General features: G+C 48.1%; 1 protein-coding gene across 2 annotated transcripts in view; it reads left to right on the top strand.

The window, feature by feature from the left end:
* The window catches only part of RNF220 (ring finger protein 220), a 332,511-nt gene that overhangs the window by 275,951 nt on the left and 29,656 nt on the right, over window positions 1-26,904 (top strand). For both annotated transcript variants that reach the window (XM_067567892.1, XM_067567893.1), the window contains 4 exons: window positions 13,298-13,394; window positions 14,574-14,660; window positions 16,509-16,564; window positions 17,203-17,281. In XM_067567892.1, coding sequence (XP_067423993.1) covers window positions 13,298-13,394; window positions 14,574-14,660; window positions 16,509-16,564; window positions 17,203-17,281 — 319 coding nt within the window. The remainder of the gene's footprint in view (window positions 1-13,297; window positions 13,395-14,573; window positions 14,661-16,508; window positions 16,565-17,202; window positions 17,282-26,904) is intronic.

Genomic DNA, 26,904 nt, shown 5'->3' with positions numbered 1-26,904 from the left:
AGACAGGAACCTGACCAAGACTGATTGCAAGCTCCATAGGGAGCATTTAATTCTTGAGTTTCTCTGTGTTTCCCCCCTCCTGAGATGGCACAGGATTTATAGCCAGCTCCAGTAATATCCTTGAGAGGAAAGGAGCCCTCCCCCACAGGGGTCCCGGGTCTCCTCCCTGAGTGCAGCATCGGTTAGTGTATGCAGGGGCGCTTGCTGAAGCCTGATACACTGTGACAAAGCAAAGTCACTCTGGGGTGCTCGTTTGCTTTGTCTCTTGCGTCACATGCAATCAGTGCAGCTGCTTGAAAAGTGGAACTTATTAAAATACAAATGCCTGAAAGTTTCCAGCAGATGGCTGCAGTCCCGCTGTCAGCTCTCTGTCAGTCCTTGCAATACCAAGAGACGCTTCAGTGTGAGCGGCAAATGTCATGAGGCCAGCCTTTCAGCAGCGAATGCAGACCTGCTTGTCCAGAAAAGGGGGGGCGGTGCTGCAGCGGTAGCTCTGCGCTCCTCCACAGCCTGTGCTTTATTTAAATGTGTGGTGCACGAGCAGCGTGCAAACAGACATGAAGATGATCTTGCAGTCCAAAGGGATGCAGGCAGGGGCTGAGGTTAAACATGAAGCAGATGATTGAGCAACAACACTCCGCACCTGTCTGGTAGCTTCATATTTAATGGCTTTAAATTCGAATGGAGTCTTAGAGCCGACTCCAAAATCGTGGCGAAAATAGCGATATCTTGCCCTTCCCAAAGCACTTTTTATCCCAAGGTCTCAAAGCACTTAGTCTCACAACACCACACTGAGGCACTTATCATTCCCGTTTTACAGATGAGTAAACTAAGGCACAGAGCAGTGACATCCCCTGTCTCGTGCATGCAGACTCAAGGACGGAGCTGGGACTAGCACCTCGAGTTCCTGACCTGCCTCCCCATCAAGCAGTCAGCAGCTTCCTCTGTCTTAACCAAAACAAAATCAGGCATACGGGAGAGTCTGCAAAAATGGTGAAAGCCTGCCTCTCTCCATCTGTCCCAACGAGTTACAGCTGCAGTTAAGGTCAAGCCAAAGAGAGAGGAAGCAGAGCAATACATTTAGAGAGACTTGGCAGTGACGTTGCCAGTGTGTGAGTGGCGCGAGAGTGAAATTTCCCAGGAGACCGGCCAGAAAATGGAAGGTATCTGTGGTGTAGTCAGAGCCCTCTGAATGAATGAATTAGTAACTAGTATCGTTAGCCCTGTTTCTGAATTGACTAGATGGGGTACCCCGACAGAGTACAGTGAACTTGAAATCTGATGCAAGAGTCACCAGCAGAAGAGTACAGGGAGGGTATGAAGTCCTGAACCTCCCCCAGATCCCAGCTTGAAATGCTTTTCTCTGTCACTTTTTTCCCCATCACCAGCCTCCTCCTTCGCTTTGCCCCTCAATTAAAATGTCTTACCATGGCATGTACACGTTAGCCACTCTCATGATCTCTCACTGTTACCACCCTCGCCCTTCCAAACTGCTTCGGTCATCTAAGAAGGTAAGCTCTTCTGGGCAGCAATCTGTTGTGTGTGTCTGTGCACCCCAGTGGTGCTTTCGTATGTGCCCATCTTCAGTGAGCACTCTTTCCAGGGATGCCATTCTTCACGCAGCTTCACACCACATCTCAGACTTCGCTGTGTAAAATGACATTTGTCTCCGCGCTGCTTCAAGCGACGGGTGCCACTTAGCACCCTCATCAGGTGGAAAAGTCTGAGCCTTGTTTGCATTGACATTTGCTCTTGGGTGGGAGAGGCAGATGTTTGTCCATAAGGTGGTTCTTGATCTAAGAATGCAGAAAAGGGCCGGTTTGTTGTGGACCCTTGTTGCGTAAGTGTAATTTAGTAAACAAGAGTTACACTTTCTCTGAAGGGTTTTATTAGTGTGTAGGAATTGAGGGAATGGTTTGTTCAGTCGCCATTGAACCTCTTCTGCCATAAAGTAGCCAGGCAGTAGTATTAAAAGGGTTGGTTTTAAGAAGGAAGACAGCAATGGGGAGGGTGCACTTAGGAATTGTCAGAAACTCTAGCTTACGTACAAAGAGCATATATAACACACAGTAATTGATACGTTATCATCATCTCAGTAACACTCAGCTCTCACACAGCACTTCACAAACATTCATAACACAGAATGTTTGAGATCGGTGCTCTGACTGTTCGATGCCTTTTTAATGGGACACTGAAAAGTTAAAAATATTTTTTTTAATTCTCCAAAAACAAGATGAAGCCTACCGTGAAATATTAATGTCCAGTGTGCACGTCAGCATTTGATGACGTATGTGTACATCGATTTTTATGTTGAAACTAGACTAGTCAGCTTCGTTTCGGGGGTTTTCAGGCAATGACCCAGTGCTTAGGGAGGGTTTACATCTCAATAGCCTGTTTACACTGTGGTGGTTGGTTTTTTTTACAAGTTTCAGTTTAATATCAATCTTTGTGGACATTTAAAAGAACCTAAATTTTGCACTCAAACTGCTGTTGAGTGTTTATTTAAAGGGAGATGATCAACAAAACACTAACGTCTAACGATTTATCTATCATGTCTAACATCTAAGATCACCGTAGCTGGAAAGAGATTGGGAGACGGGGGGCGGGGGAAATAGCCTGTCCTTCAACTTACTCTGCTCCTTTGACAGCGTTTTGAGTGCAGTCGGTTCCTCTGTTGTGAGGGGGAGAGGGGAGAGCTGTCACACAGCGTCAAGGGAGGGAGAAAAATTAATTAAAAAGGAAAATGTGGTGGTAAAACTACCAAAATTGGCAGGAAGAGTCAAGGGGCAGGTATAGCACCTGAAACGACTCCGGTTTTGAAATTGACTAGATTTCAAGTTGACAGCATCCCTTTAAACTTCTATTTTCCTAGATTTTAGACATACAATATAAGATCATCCAGCCCCCTCTGCTGCATGTGAAGAGCTGCTCCCTCCAATCCATTTTTCTAGTGCTTTGTCCAGTCCAGCTTTGAAAGTCCCAGGCTTTAAGACAGTCATTTGATAATTTTTCAAACCGTCTGCAATTTTGCTAGAACTGCAGCCTACCTCTTGGACTCTCAGGTCAAACTTCACCCTTAACCACCAAGGAGCTGATTGACATGATTTTAATAGCATTTTAGAATACAGTTGTTAAGTCTGGGGCAGTGAGATTTTTCTAAAGGAAAAGGGAGTGCGGATCTCAATGGCTCTAAACAGCTCCTGTCTCCACATGTCGTCTCTTACGCTAGGCGGTGAAACGCATTATCGAGTAGTGCCCGGAAAGTGGCTAACTGCGTTTGACACACGCCAACTCCCTGCCTCCACACTGGATAATTGCATTGTCAACTGTTCAGCAAAGTGGCAGGTGACACTGCAGCCCGATTGATTGTCCTAGCATCGAGGCTCCTAAGGCTGTCAGCTCCCAATCGATAGAGTTTACACAAGACACCGTGACTGCATCTGTAACTAATTTCAGTTTGAAACTCGCAAGACACCACTGTTCCTTTTCCCTGGCTTGTGTTCTGATTCACTTGCATCCTCTCCCTGGGTTGGGAAGTTGCTTTTTCCCTTGAAAGTGCATCTTGATTTTTTTTCTTTTGGAGCAGCAAGTGAAGAAATCAATGGTGTGTTTTGTGGTTTCAGATTTGAGGGCATTACTGCACATGGCTAACTAGCAGCTCCAGTTTCGCAATCAATAGGCTGATCAATTGATTAAATTAACACTGATTTTCTTTCTTCTTCCCAGCCCAGAAAAGAATTAGTTTGGAGAAGAGCATGCGGGTTTGGCTTATGAAATTTAGGCCTTGTTATTTCAGCCCGCGACTATTTCCACCCACTCTTCCTCCTCCACCCACAAATAAAATCTCTGTGCCTGTCATTATTTAAAGCAAATGACAGTGGGGCCTGCTGCTGGCGATGGCCTGGGTAAGCTGAGGTGTCGCTTTCAGCTGGGCTCACCAGCCTCACTGCTTCATGCTCGGCTGCTTTAGAAAAGGCATTCTCCTGGCTCCTCTGTGCTGCTTTATTATTGGCAAAGTTGCGACATTCTTGTGATCCCTGTCAGTGGAGCTTATTGATCCAGTGATGTGAATCTGCTTAGTGATTCAAGATCACTTTAATTCCCCTTGTCCCATTTTTGTTTCCATCCTCTCTCCAGAGGAACAAAAGCTTTCAGAGCCGCCCTTCTTCGATCATGGAAATCAAGCCAGTGGCTGCTAAGACCCTGGTTCTGATTCTTCTTTTGTACGGCAGCAGTGGGGTTTGAATTGCAGCCTGCCAGATAGATGCAAGGCTGCAGTCTTGTCCCTCCGTGCATCACACAGGCACTGAGCTCCAGGAAGCTACATAGGAATTGCCATATTGGATCAGACCATTGGGCTGAGTCCACTTCACTGCCTTCAGCCGCAGCCAACATCTGATGCTTCACAGAGAGTCATGGAAGAAATCCCTGCAATATTCCTAGCCAATGCCACAATGTTGTGTGTGGGAGAAAAAAAATTCCTTCCCAGCCCTTGCAGTGATCAGCTCATGTCCTGAACCATGTGTTTGATTTCCCTTAGATTGGCATGTAGTGCTATAAAATGTTGTTAGTAGTCATCATGTTATGCAGCCCTTTCTTTAAAGCCATTTGTTCTTCCGGATGTTAGTAAAGATCATTACAAATGTCCAGGACGCTGATTTTCAGGCTACTGTCCAAATTGCCGCTCTTACCTGTCAGCTCAGAGGTAACGTGGGAGGGACACCTCTACTGTGCAGATGTGCTCTATGTGGACTGACACACAGAATGTGTCCATTTCCCTGATGCATTGCAGTTTCAGGTGAACTGGATTTGCCTTCCTGAAGTTGAAAATACACTTCTGTCTGCAAACAGCTTTCCAGGATCTTGGAATGTACATTTCCCCTGGAGTGGCATGCGCAGGTTGCTAGCAGAATTCTTGTGTATTAAATCCTGTGGTACAGGGGAGTGGAGCAACCAGTTGACTGCCTGATAATCAGATCCAGTGAAACATTATTGATCTGGAGAAAGATGGCTGATTAGGATGGCCTCTTCTGCTCCCCTCTTTAAAAAGAAAAAGCTTTCTCTTTCCTTCCAATGCACGTTTTTAAAACAAAACCACATCTGTGCCATCTTGTTCTCTTAGCACTAGTTTGGGCTATTTCAGCAGCTGAGGAAATAAACCCGGATTAGAGCCGTTTTTAGGAAGCATGTGGGGGCCTGGCAGTGTCACTGCATAAAATACTTTTATTGCCTGCCTTGTTTTTACTCTCCAAGAAGCCAGTGAGTGACATTTCTTCAAGAAAATACAGTAAATGTGCTAGTAGGGGAGGCTGTGCTGAAGCGAGTTATAGCAGAGAGTGTTATTGGTTGTGGGATAATTAGCAAAACCTACAGTCTTGGAAACTGATGGGAGGCTTTTTCTTCCTGAACATGTATAAATTACCTCCAAGCAGCATGAGAGCCTCTCTTCCAGCCAACTCGGTCCCCATCAGGCCTGCGCACCCTTGGGTTGTATTTGGATTCAGACCCACTTGTAAAGTGTTTTATTTTTGAAGAAGGAATTGAGAGTTTCATAATGTTCCTGACAAGCGTTCAAACCTCCCTCCGGGGAGCCAAGCAGCTAGAGCGCAGATCTCCTTCAAGAGGGCAGCCAGCACTCCCCAGCTCTGCCGCAGCCTACAAACCAGCTCTCCTGCTGTGAGCTGTTGCCTCTCTTGGTGGTTCTGCTCAGTTAAGATCTGGGTGGTGCAGTCCCTGTTGGCTCATCTTGCTGAGCAGTGGAGATGAAAAGTGGGACTGACCCTTCAAGAAGCAGGACTGATGCCAGTTAACAGGATGGGTTTGATCCTTGAGTTCAGTCTCTGTGTTCCGTGTTTGTACAGCACCTAGCGTAGCGAGGTCCGTGTGTAGGACTGCTAGGTGTTACAGTAGTACACATAATGGCGAGAGCGTGGCAGGGAGCACAGAACTGAAGGGTTAGTGTCTCCTGTTGGATTTGTGTTTGTAGTGCACCAAAGAAACATGCTTAACCGAAAAAATCGGCTCACCTGCCAGGACAGAGTTGAGCAGTAGAACCTGGGCTGACGAGAGTTTTCCTGCCCTGCTGGGCTGTGGTTGTCTCAGTCTGCACAACTTTGCTTCATTCTTGCCTTTCTGCTTCCCGCTGTCGCCAGCCTCCACGTGGATTCAGGGTTCCTACCTGCAAGAGCTGCTGCTGGTATTGCAAACAGTTGAAGCAGCATACGCTGTCACTTTGACCATCTGTTATCAGCTCCTCCAGGAGAAACACAGAAGCTTGAATTCAGGTCCCTTGTAAAATCTTTCTTCTCTGAATTGACCCAGATATTCAGTTAATGACTCAGGATCTTAGACAGTTTGAGCTGTATATACTGGAAATGTTAGGGTGAGCTGCCCTCTGAGGACCTGTGGAGGGAGATGGGATTTGAGGAAGACTGTGTGATGTGCAAGATCGGGAAAGCCATTCCGGATATAGGGACAGCCTGGGAGAAGGCACAGGGTGCTGTGGAAACCTGTGTGAGGAGAAAAGTTCTTTCTGCCAGGATATCCATCTCCCTCCATTTTTAATCTTCGTGTGCAGGAGGCAGTCCCACAGCCTACGCAGGTTAGAGCCGGCAGCCTGCATTTTGACCAAGAGGCATATGAAACAGGCCTCCTTGTTTTCACTTTGCAGAGCCTCACATCCATATTTCAGTGGCCATGTTGCTTGTTCTGAGCCCCTAGGATATTCAGAAATAACTGGCTCTTGTGCTAAGGGTGGCTGCTCTGAGGCCAGCCAAAGTAATGCTGTCTACACAGAGCCCGCGGGCTGCCGACACTCTAGGTAAGTGATCTTGATAGGTACATTCTGATTGATGGGCGAGTTTGTCTCCCAAACTGTCACATGGTTTATAGAGGTGCCACTCAATACCCGTGCTGGAATTGCTTGTCAGAGCACCTGACTACAAGAGCAATGGGGAGCGGAGACAGAGCTGTAACTTTGTTTTTTCTTGGCTTAATGGCCCCAGCGTCTGACCTGCCTGCTCACTCTTGTTTGTCTGGCCCTTGAAGAGGCAGCTGGGATTCAGACTGTCAGAGAATTGCACTGCCTTGGCTAGTATTATGGCAGAGGGCCGCAAGTGACGTGTGTCTGCTGCAGACAGAAGGCACAGCAAAAGCAGAAGAATGTTTCGGGTAGAAAGCGGAAAGATGTGGGTGGGTTCATTTTTGAGCTGAAAGCCATGTTTTCAAAATATAGGCAGAGTAATTACAGTGCACATTGGGCCTTGTCCTACTCTCCTTCCTTGTATAATCCTGGGCTTCTCACATGAGTAATGGTTGCAGGGTTGGGCCCCTTACAAATTCCCAGATCAAGTTTACAACTTAACTTTCACTTGACAGCTATGACTTCATTAGCATTTTGGCATCAAATTCAGTCCTCATAACTGACTTCTCTCTGAAGAGGAGAGTGGCATTGGTATTAAACTTCCTCTGTAGGTGGCTTTGCAGATAACAATGAATTACTGTGTCGCCTGCAGATAACTGAGCCAGGCCAAAAATAACACACCCAGATGACTAATGGTTCAATACAGTAACAGTGTGGTGTGTGTAGTGTCTTCTGGAGATTCACATTTTGTTCTCATACATCAGCCTCGTTTTCAAAGTACCACCAAGTACAACCTGTTCCCTGCAGCCATCCCCACACTCCGCTTCATATTTTCCCGGTTTCTGGATGGCAACATGCCCATGGCAGAGTGCAGGCAGGAGGTGGGAGTCCTAAACCCTTTTTACACTCTGAGTGAGTGAGAAGCAGGTGTGATCCTATCAGGCTTTCCTTGCATTTAGTGGTCCTCTTAATCCATTTATAACCGCACTTGTCCAGAAATCTGGTTTGAATGAGCCTGAGATGAATAATTAATGCAAGCGATTCAGACGTCAAATATTTGAACAGCTGCTTGGGTGTTTTCACTGGCTTTGTGGAGGGAGGCAACACCAGAAAAGTTACACCAGGAGGGACAAGTTAAAACTCTGGCTTTAAACTTTGACCTATCGGAACTGGCCTTAAAACTAATCTTCCCTTGGGTGAAATGTGTTTGAAAGTGTGTATGATGGGCCATTGGTTTCACAGGTTGATCTCTAGTCAGGTTGTGCATTGCCTTCTATTTTCTAGCATTCTCCTGTATATAATAGCGATTCCAGGATCGAATCTGGACACATCTCAGGAACATGCTTTTCCTTTGTAAAGTGGGAATCTCCTGACTATTTGCTGACAGAGCGCAATCTATAACAGCTGAAATTCTCATGACAAAAATCCTGTCCCTTATTTGGTAAAGATAGGTGAAGTCAGGAATGTGTTCTGAAGAAATACCTAGGGCAGGATTACCTTAGACCAGTGATCCTCAATCTTTCCAGATGACTGTACCCCTTTCAGGAGGCTGATTTGTCTTGCGTGCCCCAAGTTTTTCCTCACTTAAAAACTACTTGCTCACAAAATCAGACATAAAACCCCAAAAGTCTCATAGCACACAGTTACTGAAAATTGCCTATTTTCTCATTTTATCATATAAAATACATCAATTGGAATATAAATATTGTACTTACATTTCAGTGTATAGAGGAGTATAAACAGGTCATTGTATGTAGTTTGTACTGACTTCGCTAGTGCTTTTTATGTAATCTGGTATAAAACTAGGCAAATAGCTAGATGAGTTGATGTACCCTTGGAAGACACCTGCATACACCCGGGGGTACACGTATCCCTGGTTGAGAATCACTGCCTTAGACTAACCTCTGAGTACCGCCCCTCCAGGCCCAGAGTTGGGAGCTCTCAGCAGATCAGTCTGGAAAGTATGCCCACCTGCCTCTTCTCTGGAAGCACACAGGCCATCCCCGCAGCCTGGCTGGGGCAGCTGCTTTGCCATCCGAGCCCATCAGAAGTGTTTCAAGTCCAGGCTGAGTCGTGCCGCACGCTGCCAGCCAGCATGCATCCTGAGTTTCTTCCCTCGCAGCAATGGCTCAGCCACATCTTCATTTTTTTAAACCAAGCTCTTTGTTGGAGGAGGCTGTCCTGTTTGACGTGGCTTTCTGGTGATGTCAGATCAGAATAGTGTCTTGTTTCATAACACACCTTCCTGGCTGCCCAAACCCTTCCTCATTCTCCTCTCCCCGGCAGGCAGGCTGGGGCAGGCTGTTCCCTGACCACATCTGGCCAGCGCTGCTCCCAATAGTGCCATTAAACCCAGGGTTTCAAAAGTGATTGCGTCAATTTGGGTACCCGAAATTGCTGGCATGAAGGGTCTGACTTGCAGGAATCGCTGAGACATCCAAAATCACGAATCATGTGGGGTTAGTCTGGACTTAACTAGCACTATTGAAGTGTCAGACAAATGCTGTTTCCCTACTGGTGACCAAACAAGAAACTTGCTTCAATGCTGTGTTTGCACGTGATGTTAAGGTGGTAGAGGCTCTGGTGAAAAGGAATGAGATTATGTAACAGAGAGGGTGAGGGGTTGTGTGCATCCGTGAAAGTTCTCCAGAAAGCTTTCTTTGTCCTATGCTCTGAATTGTCCAGCTTCCTTTGCTGGCCTGGCCTTGCACTTTACAATACTTCCCCCAAAAGGCTAGTAGGATGTTGCCAGAGGATGTTGTGAAGGCCAAGACTAGAACATGTTTCAAAAAGAACTAGATACATTTATGGAGGATAAATCCATCAATGGCCATTAGCCAGGATGGGCAGAGATGCAAAACCCATGCTCTGAAATATCCCTAGCATGTTTGCCAGAAGCTGGGAATAGCCGACGGGATGGATCCCTTGATGATCACCTGGTCTGTGCATTCCCTCGGAAGCACCTGGCATTGGCTACTGTCAGAAGACAGGCTACTGGGCTAGATGGACCATTGGTCTGACCCAGTATGGCCATTCTTACGTTCTTATGTAGTAACTCACTGCTGACTGAGCAAGTGGCTTCTTCCGTGGGCTGAGGTGGGCTGCGATAGAGGCCGGGCTGAGATCCCAGAAGAATTTCCCAGACCCAGCAGCATCGCAAGTGTCAAATATCACCACTGATTCCTCCTGTTCTCCATCAGCAACTCCCATGACTGACAAAGGCACAGCGAGAACTTGCGCAAATGGCTCTCTGTGGCTGTATTTCCGGGCAGACTTCGTGGAAGGGATAACACCTTTATTGTGCTATGGTGGAGAACACTCGCTCAGAAATGTTCTCTAAAACTGAGAACTGCAGAGTCGGGAGCTAGCAAAGGAGTCGTTAGTGCCGTCGTTACTAGACTTGTCGGAAAAAGAATTTCCCCATGCACAAAGGAGAGTTTGGTGAGGCTGGGGTTAGGGTTTTGAAATCAGGTTCCCTCATATTGGTAAGTTACACCACCGAAGGCAGGCTGTAGACTCTTAAACTCCGACCATGATCCACTAAAGTACTTGGCGTGGATGATTTAGAAACAAAATTGATGAAAACGTGCTTGTCTCCCCCGTGCTTGGCACCCTTGCCGGGGAGAGAGGACGGGCAGAAATCCCTTTTCCATTCACTCAATTGGCCCCTGACACCACCCCACCTCCCTCAGGCACTTGTTCCAAGTATTCATTCTCTGGCTAACATTCAAATCACTTCTGGGACTGGCCAAGTCACTGCTCCAGCTTTACGTGATTTGTGTTTCCCACCTCTTCAAAAGAAAAATGAAGACCTGGATGTCCAAAGCTTATGGCCTTTGAGAAGTGATGGGCTACAGTAATGCCAGGTGCAGAAGATGGTGTTACTGGAGGTTTAATGTCATGCTTGTAAATTACCACTACATGGCCCACTGTGAGTTCTCAGGCAGCGTTGAAAGAACATCCAGCAATTCTGACAGGTCTCTCGTATTACTTTAAATCTTCTCCCAAACATTGTGATGAACTGAAAGATTCAAGATTTACCAGGTAAGCCATTGCTGGGAGAGAGAGAAGCTCCGGATGCATGCTGGCCGGCAGCGTGCAGCACCACTCAGCCTGGACTTGAAACACTTCCGATGCGCTCGGATGGCAAAGCAGCTGCCCAGCCAGGCTGTAGGGCCAGAGCGTATGCTTCTGAATAAGCCACTTATCACAAAGCTGTGCCTTGCTTCCAAAAGCCGGGGTTGGGTGTTGCAGTGATACAGGTGTCGATAATGGCAGTTTTGTCAGCTCTGGTGAAGATTAAAGCTGGCGGTTGCTTTGCGGGGTGGGAGCTGGCTGGGTTAATGTAGAGGGGTTATCCTGAAAATTGATGTAACACTAAAAATACCGCTCTTTAAAGGCTCTCGTTTTGTGCAGAGGAAGAGAAATATCAAGTCTTTATAAACAAATTTTATTAGCAGCTTAACTGATAAGGTGTATGTTCTCAGAGACTGGCAGTAACTTACTGCATCCAAGTGGTGTCCTTGGCAAGAGATCTTTATCCTGCCTCGCTCCCACTGGGGATATAGCCAGCTAGAAATAGTGCTCCACCATCGTGGGGAGGAAAAACACAGATCCGGTATTGACAGCATCAGCTTGTGTGTCAACCCAGTTGAGAGCACAGTGGGCTGGGAGAAGAATCAGGCCCTTGTGTTCTCAAGAGGGTGACTCGGGGGATGGGAGGGACTTCTGTCTTTACGGGGAGTAATCAATAACCGTTCCCGAATTCAGTGTCCCTACCTGGAGCTAACCAGCCTTTCCCTTCCTCGACTCATTCACACTGCACAAGAGGCTCGTGCTCCCAAAGCCCAATTAAAACTGGCTCAAAGAACACACAGACATGAGCCAGAGTTAGTGATCTGATACCAAGGTGTTTGGCTCTGCTCCAGCTCTGCAACACAGGGAGGAGGATGGTCTTGTGGTTAATGCATTGGGCTGGGCCGTGAGACAGCTGGGGTCATTTCCCAGCTCTGCAACACACTCCTTGTGTGACCCTGGGCAAGTCACTTAATCCCTCAGTTTCCCCATCTGTCAATGGAGATGTTGAATTGTAAACTGTTTGGGATAGACACTCTTACTATGTTTGTACAATGTTTTAGCTCAACAGAAGCTGATCCTGGTTGGCATGCCATAAGACAGTTAACACTCAAATACTTCTTGCCTATGGTGGCTCTCCACTAAAGAGTTGCATTTCTTATGTGGCTTCTTAAATGCTTTCGGGAGTTAGGGGTGCTTAACATTTCACAAGATCTGGACCTATGCAGCACTTCATACTTCAGCAGGGATATTGCCTGCATAAGGAGAGCTTGTTAGTGTGGCCCTCGTCTGCTTCCCAGAAGTAGTTTTATTCTCATTCATAAACATTTTATATTGGGCAGAATTAAGCAGAGGCCAACACTCATTACAAAAATGGGTGTTTTATTGTGCTGGTGTTTGTTGTGCCCCCACTCATAGACCTTATGATGAGGATAGAATTCACTGTTTCCAGTGGCCTTATCTCATTGTATTTGGCTGAGATACCATGTGATGAACAAACTTACAAAAACTTAGGTTCGCCCACGAACTTGTTTGATGCTTGAGCTTCCTGCTGGTGGTGAGACACCCGTCCAATTTCTGAACCATGCCTTGTGACCCTCAAGCTGCCCTTTTTCCTTGCCACAAAAGGTAAAGTTCAGTCTTTAGAAGAGAAGAATGAGGGGGGATTTGATAGAGGTCTTCAACTACCTGAAAGTGGGTTCCAGGGAGGATGGAGCCAGGCTGTTCTCAGTGGTGGCAGATGACAGAACAAGGAGCAATGGTCTCAAGTTGCAGTGGGGGAGGCCTAGGTGGATATTAGGAAAAACCTTTTCCCTAGGAGGGTGGTGAAGCACTGGAATGGGTTACCTAGGGAGGTGGGGGAATCTCCATCCTGTGAGGATTTTAGACCTGGCTTGACAAAGGCCTGGCTGGGATGGTTTAGTTGGGGTTGGTCCTGCTTTGAGCAGGGGGTGGGACTAGATACCTCCTGAGGTCCCTCCCAACCCTCATCTTCTGTGATGACGAGAGTGATGGAAATCTCTAAAATTCCCGTCGTCATCGAATATTGAAGTGTCTCGTTCTCTCTGATGGACAACATAAACCCAGGAAGTGTCAAAGCATTTTCCTTCAATATGTTTGTACTGTACTGTCCTGTTCCCAGAGCGGTCCCAGAAGAGAGAGCCAGAGGAATCGCTGGAACTGGTGCCTGCTGTTAATCTGTTCAAAATATGTGGCTGAGCTCTGAAGTACATGCAGCCCACGCAGCCCAGCCGCTGCACTAGGGTTTCTTTCAAGTGACACTCTCTGGTGCTGGGTGAGATGTTTTGCAACAGTGCACGGATTGGTGACGCTTGCCTCCCCCCGTTTTATTCCCTCCAGGCTCTGGGTTCGTTGTGTGCAGTGGCAAGGAGAACCCCGACAGCGACGCCGACCTCGACGTGGACGGAGATGATACACTGGAATACGGGAAACCACAGTATCGTTTCTGAGAGGTTCTTTCTCGATGGAACCGTAGCTGTGTGTCTGAGGCTGCTGACACCGGGACGCAGCATTGCTGTGTGTAGCGTGGAGTGAGCCAGGCTCAGCCCCCATGGGAAATGCCAGCAGCTCCCCACCCTGTAGCTCAGATGTTCATTGGTCCAGGAGTGGTCCCCAGTGCTCACATCTGCTTTAAAGTTCCCTTTCACTCCCGTTACAGAGTCTCTCCTAAGCATCGGTTCCCACCCCAGCCCCAGCTGGTGAAGCACGTAGAAAAAATAGAATACGCTTGTTCCTTTGGGTTATTTCCCTAATGCCTCTGATACAATACTTCATTGGCCTCATTAGTTACCCGTATCCCACCCCCACACGTGCCTCCTTCAGTCTCACTGTCTTCTTCTACTTCACTGAAAGCACATCCTTCTCCAGCTCCTTCCTTCATGCTCTGAGATTTTCCCAAAATGCACTGCGCTCCAACGACTTGGCTAGGGCTGGAGCTGCTCCAGCCAGAAATTTGGGCCACGGCAACTGGTCTGTACGTAGCAGCTCTAGTGACTGTATGGTGCGGACCTGTGGGAGGAGCGGGAGCAGCCGTGCTGTATGAATTCCATGAAGGCAGTGGTTAGACGCTGACATTTGGGGGTGGAGTGACTTATTGTCTCTGTTCTAGGATTTTATTAAACCTGCCCCAGGCTTTGAGAGTGGAGTACCCATCCTCAGGTGGTGCGAGTCTGCATAGCAATAACCGCAGCAGTGGAGCTATGCATACTCATGCCTGCAGAGGATTCGGCCCTAAAGTGCCTGCAAGCTAAGGTTCGTATTCTAAAAAACCAAACTGAAGAGATTGAGAATTGGTCTTCCTCATAACAGCTCTTCCCGCACGGGCAAAGGGATAGCACGGGACGCTACCTTCCTGTCTAAGTTTGTTACCATGTGCCCTGTTGCCTTTGAAATCAGAGCTTTGCTCCAGCATGAAAAAGCCCCCGTTGGCTGCCGGGAAGCTAGCTGTTGAGGTAGATTCAGTCCGAATGAACTCGCTCTGTATCCTTTGTAGCCAAAGTCAGCTGGCTGACTGAGCCCCCGGTGACGTGAAATAGGCACAGCTGTCTGCGTAGCACAGAGCACCCGCTCCTCTCCCTTGACAAGGCTGTATTCTTCCTTAACCCTCCGTGCGCAGGTACACAGAGGCCGATATCATCCCTTGCACTGGGGAAGAGCCAGGCGAAGCCAAAGAGAGGGAGGCACTGCGGGGTGCCGTCTTAAAGTAAGTGCACGGTCTTTGGAATGGTTTTCACCAAACTGGCTGGGTCTGAGTTGAGGGGGAAATCCCTGTTCAGCTAAGTGTGCATGACATGGCAAAGAAAAGGTGACAGTCACGCGGCTTGGGCTGAGTTCCCCAACCATGGTGTAGGAAGGGTCAGATGAGAATATAGCTAGGGGTTCGTGGCAGTCCCTTCTAAGCACATCCCCCAGCTACTCTGGCCACACCTGCTCCCCAGCTGTGCTGCCTACTCTGGGAGTAACATTGGCCAGCTGCTAACTTCGGGTGGAGAAGACACTGTGGTGCTGCATCCCCTCTCTGGCCAGACTTTTCACAGCTCTGCCATTCCCCGCAGCGGTCTCTAGTTGTGTAGACCTGTGTGACACAGCTGCCACTTACATGCTGCAGGAGTCTGTTAGGAGCTCTGTGTGTGCAGTTGCACAGCGTGCTCTCGAACAGGCCAGCTGACCCCTTTGCATTCAGCGCTGGGCTGTGGCAAGTCGGCGATGCTCCTTTGTACAGCAGGAACCGAGAATGCTGCCTTGCTTATCGCAGGCTGTGAAATGCAGGCAGGCAGAATGTGCTGTGAGCCGGGATGCAGGTGCTCGGGGAAGTGCTTCAGGCAAATAACAAAATGACTGTTAACAGGGAGCTAGGATTGTTTTTCTAGCCCTCTGCCCTGCATGGAAATAGGGCTTAAATGTCCCCTCTGTCTCTAAGACCGAGTGAGCCTGTGAGGTCAAGGTTGAAGTGATTGATAAAGCAGTGAAATGAATCTTTCTGACTGCTTAGCCTGTCACAAACAGTGGCTTGAAATTAGGTTCCACTTTGTAGAAACAGGATTTGCCCTGCTGGATCAAACCATTGGGCCATTCAGTACTTTGCCTTCAGCGGTGGCCAGTGTAGTGCTTCAGAGAGAGGCAGAACCATTCCCCCTAGCCAGCTGAGCATGTTGTGAGATGGAGGTGGGGGGGCAATCGCTCGCCAGTGCCTGCAGAGAGTAATGGGGCAGTGCAGTGTAGGGATTAGAGCAGGAGCCCGATATCTCTGAGGTCACGTTCCTGTATGTGGCGCTCTCACTGAGACACTGCATTGCCTTGTGGATGAAGTCCTCAAACCCCGCTCCGACTCATTTGCCCCAGCTGTAAAATGGAGGCAATAATAATACCTAATGTTTGCAAAGTGCTTTGAAATTCTGGCCAAAGGGTCCAGAAATGATTAGCTCATGCCCTGAAGCGTGAGCTAGATTAACCTTTCAATGTAACCCTCGTCGCTCGCAGAGCTGACAGTGTTATTTAGTGGTCACAATTACCCAGGCTCCTTAAAGATTCTCTTATGCTGTTGCCTCCCTTATTCTGTGGGCTCAGGAGTGAATGGCCATCATTGCAGGTTCTATTCACTTCAGTGCAGTGGTTCTCCCAGCTTTGAAACATGACAAGGGCCTATCTGTCGCTATTCTTAGCGGGAGAGAGCATTGTATCGTAGAGAGACGCCGTTAACTCTTACGCCTTTTGCCTCTGAAATCCTGGGTTCAAAAATCAGCCTTAGGTTGCAAGGGAAGGAGTTTGGGTCCCAAGCCCATAGCGCAGACTGCCAGGACTAGAACAAGAACAGCAGGTATTGGGAGCATCGGGAAAGCTGTGCAGGGAACTTTGCACATCACCTGCCAGCACAAAGCCAAGTTCTAAAGAAGTCTAGTCCCTCGCTCTGATGCACAGATTGAAGTGGGAGGGAACGTTTGTATTTAAGCTGTTGAAACCTACAAGAGTCAGTGAGGGTTGTGTGTGTTGTAGGAGCTGCAGACTCCCCATGACCTGCTTTCAGCATTGTGTGTCTCTTCTCTGTTTTCAGTGGTGGCACGCCCAGTACCCGAATAACACCGGAGTTTTCCAAATGGGCCAGTGATGGTGAGTGTTAGATCCAGACATTACTGTTCCGTCCTGAACAGGCAGACCTTCTCTTGCAGGTTTGGATTGGGGGCGGGAGTTGATCTTCCATCTTTTTCGGTCACTTGCCTCTGTAGTGGTAATTGCAGCTGCATGTAAATAGAAGCATATAGTGATCTTGCACAGACATACCCACTGGATCCTACACAGCATAATTACCAGTGCTTGGCACTCGCAGAACTCCTTTATTCTGAGGATCTCAGAGGGCCCTGCACGCTATTCCTCACTGCAGGCTTTTGAGGCCCATTGTACAGCTGGAGAGTCTGGCACCGTGGTGGAAACTTGCCAAAACCTGCTCTGCATGGCTGCTGTAGCGAACGTTTTCTGAAATAAATTTTAGCTGGTGCAACTAGCAAGCGCCATTGGGCCATCCTGTCGGAAGCAAGGTGAGGGTGGAACTTTCATTGTCCCGTCTGATCTTAGGCGCACAGGCCTTTCAGACAGCCAGGAGCACCCAGAGGGAATCTTCCCTCTTTCTGGGAATTGACATTAAAGTGACTCCTGGGGCCCTTTGCTCCTGCACCTGTCACACGTTTAGACTCTTCCGCCTGTTGAACAAATGTTCATTTCACTAAATGCCCTGTACCTTCCCTCCACAGAAATGCCCTCGACGAGTAACGGGGAAAGCAGTAAACAGGAGGCTATGCAAAAAACCTGTAAGAACAGCGATATTGAAAAGTGAGTATAAAGCAGACAGCCCTGCCCATTCTGGGGAAGTGAAGCAGCTGCCCCAAGCCCTCTGAGAGTCAGGGTAACTCCAGGAGGAGCACAGACAGGCATGTTTTGGCACCCGTGATTACTGAAGCAGTTGTCTCTGAAATAAGCTACTGCCGTCCCAACCATCAGCATTGCATTATCTCCACTCCTAGCACCTGCTGGATGAAGTGGCTGATAACTGGGGAGGGGGGGTATTCCGCCAGTCTGGGGTGAGGTAATTCCCTGCTGTCCATGACCTCTGGTCTCGGCGCCTTATTTTTCTATTTTAAGGCCTCTCCACTCATGCATCCCAGACATGGGTTCTCTGTGCTGCTCATCCTCTACCTGTGTCTGCTGTTTTCACACTTGTCAATCATTGGGTTCAAGCCAAGGACCGGGATTCGAGATCAGTGCAAGAGGAGACCAGTCTTTCAGAGTAGCTAGCCTTGTTTGTGCTTTATTTCAGTGGTGGAAACATGAGCATTGGTTGAATCCCTTAGCAATAATCCATTGGCCTCTGTCTCAGCCCTCTTTTGGTTTGTTGCTCATCCTTCCATAGGGTCTCAAGCTCTCCTTAGAGTCAATGGCTCGCTACCCTCCCAAATCCACTCCTATTGAAAAATCTTTAAACCCACAGCAGCTGAAAGGATTTGAGAGTTTGCAGAACACTTGAGCCCGAGTGATAAATTGACATTCCCTCCTTGATCGGGTTATTAAAGCATGGTCTAGAGTCTTGTGAAGGATCCGCAAGCACTTTCCGGATGACACGTAGAATAACTGCATTGTGAAATATGTGCATACGTCCTGCCCCAGTTCAACTTCCAGTCCTGCTGGAAGGCAGGCAAAGCTTATTAGAAATTACATTATTGACTCTTCCCAAGAAATTCCTTGTTTAAAGGAATGAGGAGAGTGGTGAAGCTTTTATTTAAAGGCCTTTATTTCCATCAGGATCAGAAAGTAAGAAGGTGTTGGAGGCGGATTCCCACCTTTCCCTTTTTCCCCCCTGAGATCTGTGTGTAATAAATAGTTCCTGTCCTGCTGTTTAAGGAGCCTGGATTCTCTGCATGTTTGTCTGTGTAGGGGGGCTTGTGTTAAATTAATTGGTAACAGGGATCAGAGCTAGTATCCTACAGAAAGTGGGGGAGGGGTGTTTCAGACTGTCTGGCTGCTTCCCATTCCACTGTGGAGCCGTGATATATGGTGACCCAGCCCAACAGGCTAAATTGATTCATCTCCAGTTCCTGTTTCTTAATCTGGAGCTAAATTGGTTTCATTTTTCTTGCTTTGGATGGCGCTTGCAGCAAGTTTTAGACTGAAGCACTTTGCTCCGTTGTTCATAACTTCAATTTTTGCTTTTAAATCTGGGCATTATTGATTGGTGTGGTATGCTACATGTAGCATCTGATTAGCATTTTTAAAAGTTTAGAAGCACATGGTTTATCACCTGGGTCAGCTGTGCTCTCCATTTAGAACAATGGGTAATAGAGTTAGTAGTGATTCCATGTATTGATCCCACTGTTATAAGAATGACATTCCTTCCCCCCTTTCCAAAAATAAGTCTAGGCATGGAGCGTGTTCTTTTCATTAGCTAATACGATACAGTAAACTGTCCTTGTTTTGGCGTGCGGCTGATGTACTTTGGTTGAAAGTTAATGGAATCTGCACTTCAGGCTTCCTTCGAAGACTCTCTTGCAAGCCAATTGACAATCCGAGAGATGCAAGGAAAGTCCACACCGATTTCCCCACCTCCTTGTGCCCCGACAGGTCTCCATTGTTTCAAGCTGGTTTTGCACCAGTGACCTTGCTCCTTGCATCATCTGTGTTGGCCAGATGGAAGTAGGATTGAGGATAAATCCCTCTACAGTCAGGACTTCGAGATCTAGTGGGACTTTCCAATCTTGACTGCATGAAATTTTTGAAGCAGTGCTGTTTAGTTCTAAAGAATTAGCAAAGGGGGCAAAAGGGGAATTCATAGAATCATAGAAGACAAGGGTTGGGAGGGACCTCAGGAGGTATCTAGTCCCACCCCCTGCTCAAAGCAGGACCAATCCCAACTAAACCATCCCAGCCAGGGCTTTGTCAAGCCAGGCCTTAAAAACCTCCAAAGATGGAGATTCCACCACCTCCCTAGGTAACCCATTCCAGTGCTTCACCACCCTCCTGGTGAAAAAGCTTTTCTCATATCCAACCTAGACCTCCCCCACTGCAACTTGAGACCGTTGCTGCTTGTTCTGTCATCTACCACCACTGAGAACAGCCTAGCTCCATCCTTCCTGGAACCCCCTTTCAGGTAGTTAAAGGCTGCTGTCAAATCCCCCCTCATTCTTCTCTTCTGCAGACTGAACAAGCCCAGTTCCCTCAGCCTCTCCTCAGAAGTCTTGTGCTCCAGCCCCCTAATCATTTTTGTTGCCCTCCGCTGGACTCTCTCCAACTTGTCCACATCCTGGCCGTAGTGGGGGGCCCAAAACTGGACACGATACTCCAAATGCGGCCTCACCAATGCCGAATAGAGGGGAATAATCACTTCCCGCGACCTGCTGGCAATGCCCCTCCTAATGCAGGGATTGGGAAGGGGGAAGGGTGACTTAAGTGCTCTGCAAATCTCAGGACGTGAAGCACACCTCTGGTTGGATTGGAGACAGGACTTTGCCGTGGACTTGGAGGGATTAATCGATCCCTATAACCGTTCAGCCATGTGCCCGGGCTCCTCCACTAGCAGTAACATCCTGCTGGGACTCGTGTAGTTGTATGTCAGAGCACACTGCCAGCTGCAGAAGCTGTGACCTCTTTTCTCCTTTTCCCCTCCCTCCGAAGACGTTACCCAAGAAGCCTGGCGCCATTTTGAAATCAAGGTTCCCAGGGGTTAAAAGCCAGCATCTTAATTCAGAGTGCCAATGTTCAATTTTGCTTTCTGCCACCAAACTAGATTGCAGGCCAGCGAAAGAGTCTGGGTGAGTGGCCCACTGGGTCACCTCCCATTTGTTTCCCTCCATTTTGTGTTGTCATAAATTCATTCCAGCCGGTTGTGGTTGATCAGTTTATCTCAGTCAGGGCAGGGAGTGCTGCTAGGGTGATATATGACACGAAACATTGTAGCCGGCCTCTCCATGAATCACTACAGCTGTTTGGTGTCAGCCTGAAAGCAAACAGGCCCCGCCGCCGAGTGCTGACTGGGGTGAGCTCGGGATGCGAAGAGACATGACGTATGAATGTTTATTTAATAATTCTCTCATATTTCCAGCCGAGTGTGGCTCTGCCTTCTGCGGGAGGAGGGGAGGTTGAAGGGGGAAACTCTAATCTGTTGGGGTGGGTCATAAATCAGGCAGACAACACCATTAATCAGGGATGGAACAAAACTGGAAGGAGGTGGGACTGGAGCTGCCATCCTTGGTGGGAAGGGGCTGTGCTCTTTTTTTTTCTTTTTTCCTCATAAAACAAATCTTGTTTTGGATTCCGGCTAGCTCCCATACGAGCAAACCGGCGCACAGGGCTGTTTGAGTGAGTGCGCTACCTTTGCTATAAAGCTTGCGATTTAAGCCCGCCAAGCATTAAATCCCTTTATAATTATCTTCTTTATAGAACACTTCATGCTCATCATGCTCGGCTGGACGAGATGCTTGTTGGGTTAAGAAGAGGGTATTAGAGAAGAAAAGCCGTGGCGTTTGTTTTATTTTCATTTCTTTTTGTCCCCCTGCCTTTCTGAAGCAGCTTTCTAAAAACACCAATTCCAGGGGAGCTCAGAGGCCCTGGAAAAACCAGTGGAATCGGTTACTATTTAAGTGAACGAAGCTGCTGTGTTGGCTTGGTGTGCACTGAGGAATCTAATCGCTGAGAGCCGCACATGAAATAGCAATGCCTCTCTTCAGGGAGCGTCTCTCCTGCTCAGACAGGGCGCTGGGGATGAAAGCAGGGTGGGTGTGAAGCCAGAGACAGATCTACACTTAAATCAGTGTGTTGGAGGGGACTGGAGAGAAGATGCCATGAATTCACACATCAGGATAATCTCTCCCAGCCCCTTCTTTGTAGATGTTGAACCATTAATGGGTTTCAGATGCCAACGCAAAGAAGCGGATAGAGAAGAGTAAAAAGAAGATTTAGGTAATGCCATAAATGCACATGGTGCGCTCCAAAATAAAAGTGGGGTCGCTGCCTGGAGGAATGTGCAGTCGGCGCTCCTGATCCTGCAGTTGGCTCCACAGGGATTTGCCTGCACTGAGCCAAATGCAGGACTGAAGCCAAAGTGATGACAAGAACAAGAGAAGTGGGTTGAGGCTGACCCGATAGAATCGTGCAGTTGCTGGGCGAAGGGCTACATGTGTCCCGGGGGTTGTGTGTGTGGACTTCTTAAAGGGTATGGTTCTCCCTTGAAATACGATGGACAGTACGTAACAGGGGCATGGTTCTTCAGAAAGGCCGATGGATACGTTTCAGGGTTCGTATGTGGTCATTTATCTGTGTTAGCGTGTCCCATGGGGCTGACGGTCAGAGTGATTTTTGCCAGGGAGAAGAGATCTGGACTGAAATTCTTAACTCAGCCCCTTATCTTGGAGCTATTAAGAGAAATTGCCCGTACAGGTAACAGTTTAAAACAAGAATATCACCATGCCAGCCTCGCTCTGTCTAAATCCTGGGCGGTCTTAGTTAGCGTTTCATCTCTAGCCTGCCAGGGTATAAAACTCAGCGAGGCAAACTAACCAAGGGAACTCAGAGCTGTCAGTGAGCCTGGTATTTCCCTTTACTTCAAGTGCACCTAGGGGCACAGGCTGAATCTCCTCCGCTGCGTATACCTCCTCCATATACACGTGTTTTGCAGCTGCGTGTGGTGGAGGAACCATGTAATGCTTTAGATCCTAAAGGCCTCAGACTGTAAGTCCAGGGCAGGAGCTGCAGTTTCCGCCTCCTGGCTCTGGGACACTTATCTTCCTCCTGCCACGACTGATCAACCCTCCCAGGAAGGATGTTTGTGTGTCAGAGGTGGAGTTCAGGCATCTTTGCCCTTCAAGTCTCTCTTCCCCTCCTTTCCCCCCCCCCCCCCCCCCGCTTTTTTTTTTTTTTTTAAAGTTTCAGAAATGCTGTTAACTTTAATTTGCGGAGTTGCTTCTTGTGTGTGAAAAATCGATGGGGGGCTATCGCAGTGTGAAATTCGACTGTCACTGGTGAGCTATGGAGTCAGCAAGATGTCTGAGAAGGTAAAAAATAAACCGTGGCCCAGCAAGTGCTCAGCTGTGCTATTTCAAAAGGGAGATGAGGCTGATGGGCCGTTAGAGGGTATTTCAGTTAGATGGATGATGATTCCCAGTGAAATATTGGGGTTATTCCATAGGTAAGAGAAACTTTAGCTTGTAAAACACAAATAGCTGCCTTCCTGCAGTTTAGTTCTGCCCTTGGATATGTGAGCAGCTTGTCAGAGAGAGAACTTGCCCCTAAAATCAGCCTTTTCCACTTCGTGATGCCTCTGATGAGCACCTCTTGATCCCGGTGTCTTTTTTTGTAGTGTTTCAAGGATTTGACTGCATGTTTTTTTCTTAGATTGTAAACTCTATGGGGCAGGACTGCCTTCTTAATCCATGTTTGTGTGGTACCTCCTAGGCCGTACTACAACGCAAACTATAAGAATTATGATTAATCGTAAGCTGAATTCGGAGTTTGATCAAAATGTTCCCATATTCTTCCTTCCTAGAGGGATGGAGGCTTCAGCAGGGCATGACCAAATATCCTGTCCTGGGCCATATATAGTCCGCTAGGGCCTGCTTCTATGCATCTCCTGCATTAGCGGACCTGGCTGTGCTTATCCATTGTGTGTTGAGGTTTCATGTGTACTAACTCCAGAAAATAAGGGGTGTAGAATATGGATTTCTGGCCCTCTAAGCTATTTAACGTCTGCCGCGGTAGTGTTCTGAGGTCACAGTCATGCCCTCCTTTGTTCTGGGCAATGTATAGACGCATAAAGATAGTGCCTGCCCTGGGGAATTTACAGTCTAATACGTTTATGGCCAGTACAACATATATTAACTCAAACGTGAAATGAGTGGTTGGGGTGCAGGGGGGAAGCCGACTTCAATTATTTCTTCTCAGCTGACCTGGTTTTGGGATCATTGTCGCCCCTCCATGGTAATGTTACACTTTCAGCATCCCTGTTATTGTGCCCTCTCTGCATAGCTGCCACACTGCGCCCAGCGCTGCCATCCGAGTCATTCCTGCTGTGCGTTTTCTCTCCTGTCTCCAGCTCTCTTCTCCCTTTCCTCCCTCCGCCCCCCTTCACTTTAGCATTTTAAATCTCCTCCCCAAAGCCACACCCACCCCTCCTCTGGGACATGAGTGTTCTTCCTCTGGGTAACCCTGGGTAGCCCGTTACTGGTCCTCAGCTTTGTCTCTTTCTAATAGCTTCTGGTCCATTCGTTCAGCACACAAGACAACATTCAGTAGGTTTCCTTAACTTCGGTGTAAAAGTTTCAGGGCAGGCTGTGAGATTCCAGGAAACTATCCTGGGAATATGTTATCGTGATGCCCTTGGTAACGCCCAATCATTTAACATTAATGGGAAGTCCAGCAAAGAGTATCTAAAGGTTGAACCCTTTAGAAAGCTGAGATCTCTTTGAATTCACGTGTTGCTGTAGCTGTTTACTTCAGCTGTTGGATTCTGTCTACTGAGGTCAAAATAATTTTATTGTGCAGAGAGTCTGCCAAGCACCTAATTTTCTGACGAACCTCTCTTAGCCCCAGGAAATTGCCATCCCCATTTTACTATGCGGCACCCATGTTTCATCTCAGCAAGACAAACTGTAGCTACCAGGCTACATCCAGTCTATATAAAACGGTAGATTACAGCCACCTTTGTTCTTTAATATGGAGGTGTGGCCTGTTTGCACTACAGATCTCGGCATGAAGTGCCCATTGTAATCCAGACGGGTTCATCCTTAGTGTGTGTCTACACTGGAGCTGAAGGTGCAGTTTCGGACTCGGATAGATGTACTCTGTAACCACTTGCCGGGAGGTCGGCCTCAGAAGGAGGCCACACCGCTTCACTACGGGCAGGCCAAGAGTCTGTAGCCCTGGCTCTCGGTCAGGGCGGATCAGGCAAAATAGAGCAACCGGCTACAGCCTATCGAGGTTTAGCAGCCGAGGGGCAGTCACCCCAGGGGGGGGGGAGGGAGACGCAAGCCCACCCGACTCCTCTGTGTCCCAGCCCAGGGCCCTAGCAGTGGCAGGGCACCCGCCAAAACCCGCTGAATATTGCCTGGGCTTGAACACAGCCAGCCTGCGGTCAGCGATCCCTGGACTACTTCCTCTCCCCGTGCCCGTGTACCTGTGGCCCAGGTCGTCGTCCACTTCCTCGGGGTAGATGGCGAGGGGCAGCCCCAGCAGGCCCTTGGGGTCACTCACATTCAGCAGCTCTTCCAAGTGGTTCAGGGCAGGCTGCTCCAGCAGGTCACAGGCTGCAGGCTGCTCCTCCAGATCATTGGCCATAGGCCGCTCTTCCCAGTCATGGGGGCCCTCTAGTCCTCAGCCGGTGGGTAGCTTGGGTGGCCCTTTAACGGGGTCAGGGTTGGGCTCATGTCCCAGCCCTGGGAGAGAGAGACCTCCTCCTCCTCCTCCTCCAGCAGCTTCCCCCCAACTGAGCTGCAGGGCCTGGCTTTTATACTTCCTGTCCCGCCCCGGCACTTCCGGTTTGCCAGTGGGCTGCTACCCGGGCCTGCCCACCAGGTGGCCTGCGCCGGCCCCTCGGTGTCGCCCTTGGAGGGAGGCCACACCACTTCGCTACATACCCACATGAGCTGTAATTGCGCTAGTGCACTAACAATAGTCAAAGTAGACACACCAAGTGCAATCCTGCACGTGCTCAGGGCAGCCAGCCCATCCCACCGCTCACACCATTGCAGTTGCACTGCTATTTTTAGCTACTTTAACTCAATCAGAGGTAGCACACGTCTGTCTACCCACCCTGGAAGTTACTCCTCCAGCTCCAGTGTTAGACATAGCCTTCGAACAAGATGGAATGCTGTCTGCCGCAATCTCTTGTCTCCGTGTGCTGCGTCTCCACGTTAAAGAGGAGGGCTGCATTTTCCAACTCCACCGGCTGCCCTTGGAGGCTTCCCCTGTGTTTCAACAGGGAGCATGATGCCCATAATCCTGCTAGAAATACACCTTCAGCGGCACCAGCATAGTAGAGGCATTTGAAAGGTGACCTGACATATTAAAGTGTCAGATATAAAATTATCTCTATGTGGGAACTTTGCCTAGAAAATTATTTCCTATAACAGCCAGTGCTGCTTCAATAGAGAATCTTGCTGCATCAAAATAGTCTTCTGTGGCAAGCCCTTTCTTTGATAGCTACAGCTTCAGCAAAGCAATGCAATGGCGTTTATTTTCTCTTTGGAGCAGGGGACAACGTCTGTAAATCTGAATAAGGTGACCCATGGAGTCAGTCTGACGGATTTCATATAGAACCGTAAGTGCTCAGATGGCGCACTTAGCATGTTGGCGTAGGCTCAGCGTTTCTTTAACCTCCTGTTTAAATCACTCTCCATGGCCAATGGACACTGTAGCCCTACAGACTCTTCTAAACATGCTGTCTCAGAGGCTTCTATGTTCTGAATGTTCAGTGGTGCCATCTGATTCCGTTTTGACCGGGACTGGACACATGTCCTGATGAAACACGGGCCAAAAATAAAAAATGAGCCAGCGCCTGAATTTTCTCTCTGCTTCTGTAAAGACGTCGTCGGGCTCTGTGTGCAAAGGAAACATGAAAGCATAATTAATTCTTCTGTAGTTCTAATTCTTCAGGGAATCTGTACCCAGGTCCCAACTAAATGCGGCTTAGAATGCCTTCCTGCAACGGTAAGCCCCCACAGTGGTATTGCAATGGTGCATGCAAGTGTAAGAGAAATAATTCCTCTGCGGGGAGAAAAGAGACAATGTTTTTGGTTTGCATCAAGATGAAATTAGTCAGCAGCAAACTCTGAACTTGGCAAGCAGCTGCTGGTATTAACAAGTTGTGCAAGCAAGTATAAAACAGAGGCGCTCGTGACTCATGGAGCCTTGGCCCTGCCTGTGTGTGCCCTTGCATGCATCCCTCTCTGAATCCACAACTTAGAACACGGAAATTAGAAGGTGGAACATTGTATTATTCATAACTTGGCAACGAGGAGCCAGGGCACTTCGCCAGAATAAACTATCCTCTATAATTACAGGTGAAACAGCATTCTTTAATATCTTACAATACAAAAACATACATTAATCAAGGCAAGAGGGCTTTTTCTTTCCTAGAGGACAATAAATTAGCATCTGTGCCAATACATGTGACAGTCCTTCACGGGATTATAAATCAGCCTTTTTAAGGGAGGCTAGTTTATAAACAAACCAACCCAAAAAAATTAGATTTTTAGGTTGGTGATGGGGAAGGTAGCTTCTAAATATTGACGTCCTGCCAGAAGTCACTTGTACACTGGCATTCTCTGAGACTGTAGGCCAGATCCTTAGGGGTGCAAGTCAGTGTTGCTTCATTGATTTCAGCATTGCTACATAGATTTATACCAGCTAAGAATCTGGCCCCTTCTGTCTTGGCTGCTCATCCAGGGAAATAAAATCCCATTTTATCTGCCAGA

This window comes from Emydura macquarii, unplaced genomic scaffold (assembly GCF_026122565.2).
Source record: "Emydura macquarii macquarii isolate MOO-44397 ecotype Brisbane River unplaced genomic scaffold, CSIRO-AGI_Emac_v2 contig_2805, whole genome shotgun sequence".
NCBI classification, from domain to species: domain Eukaryota; kingdom Metazoa; phylum Chordata; order Testudines; family Chelidae; genus Emydura; species Emydura macquarii.
This window is presented reverse-complemented; position numbering and strand designations above follow the sequence as displayed.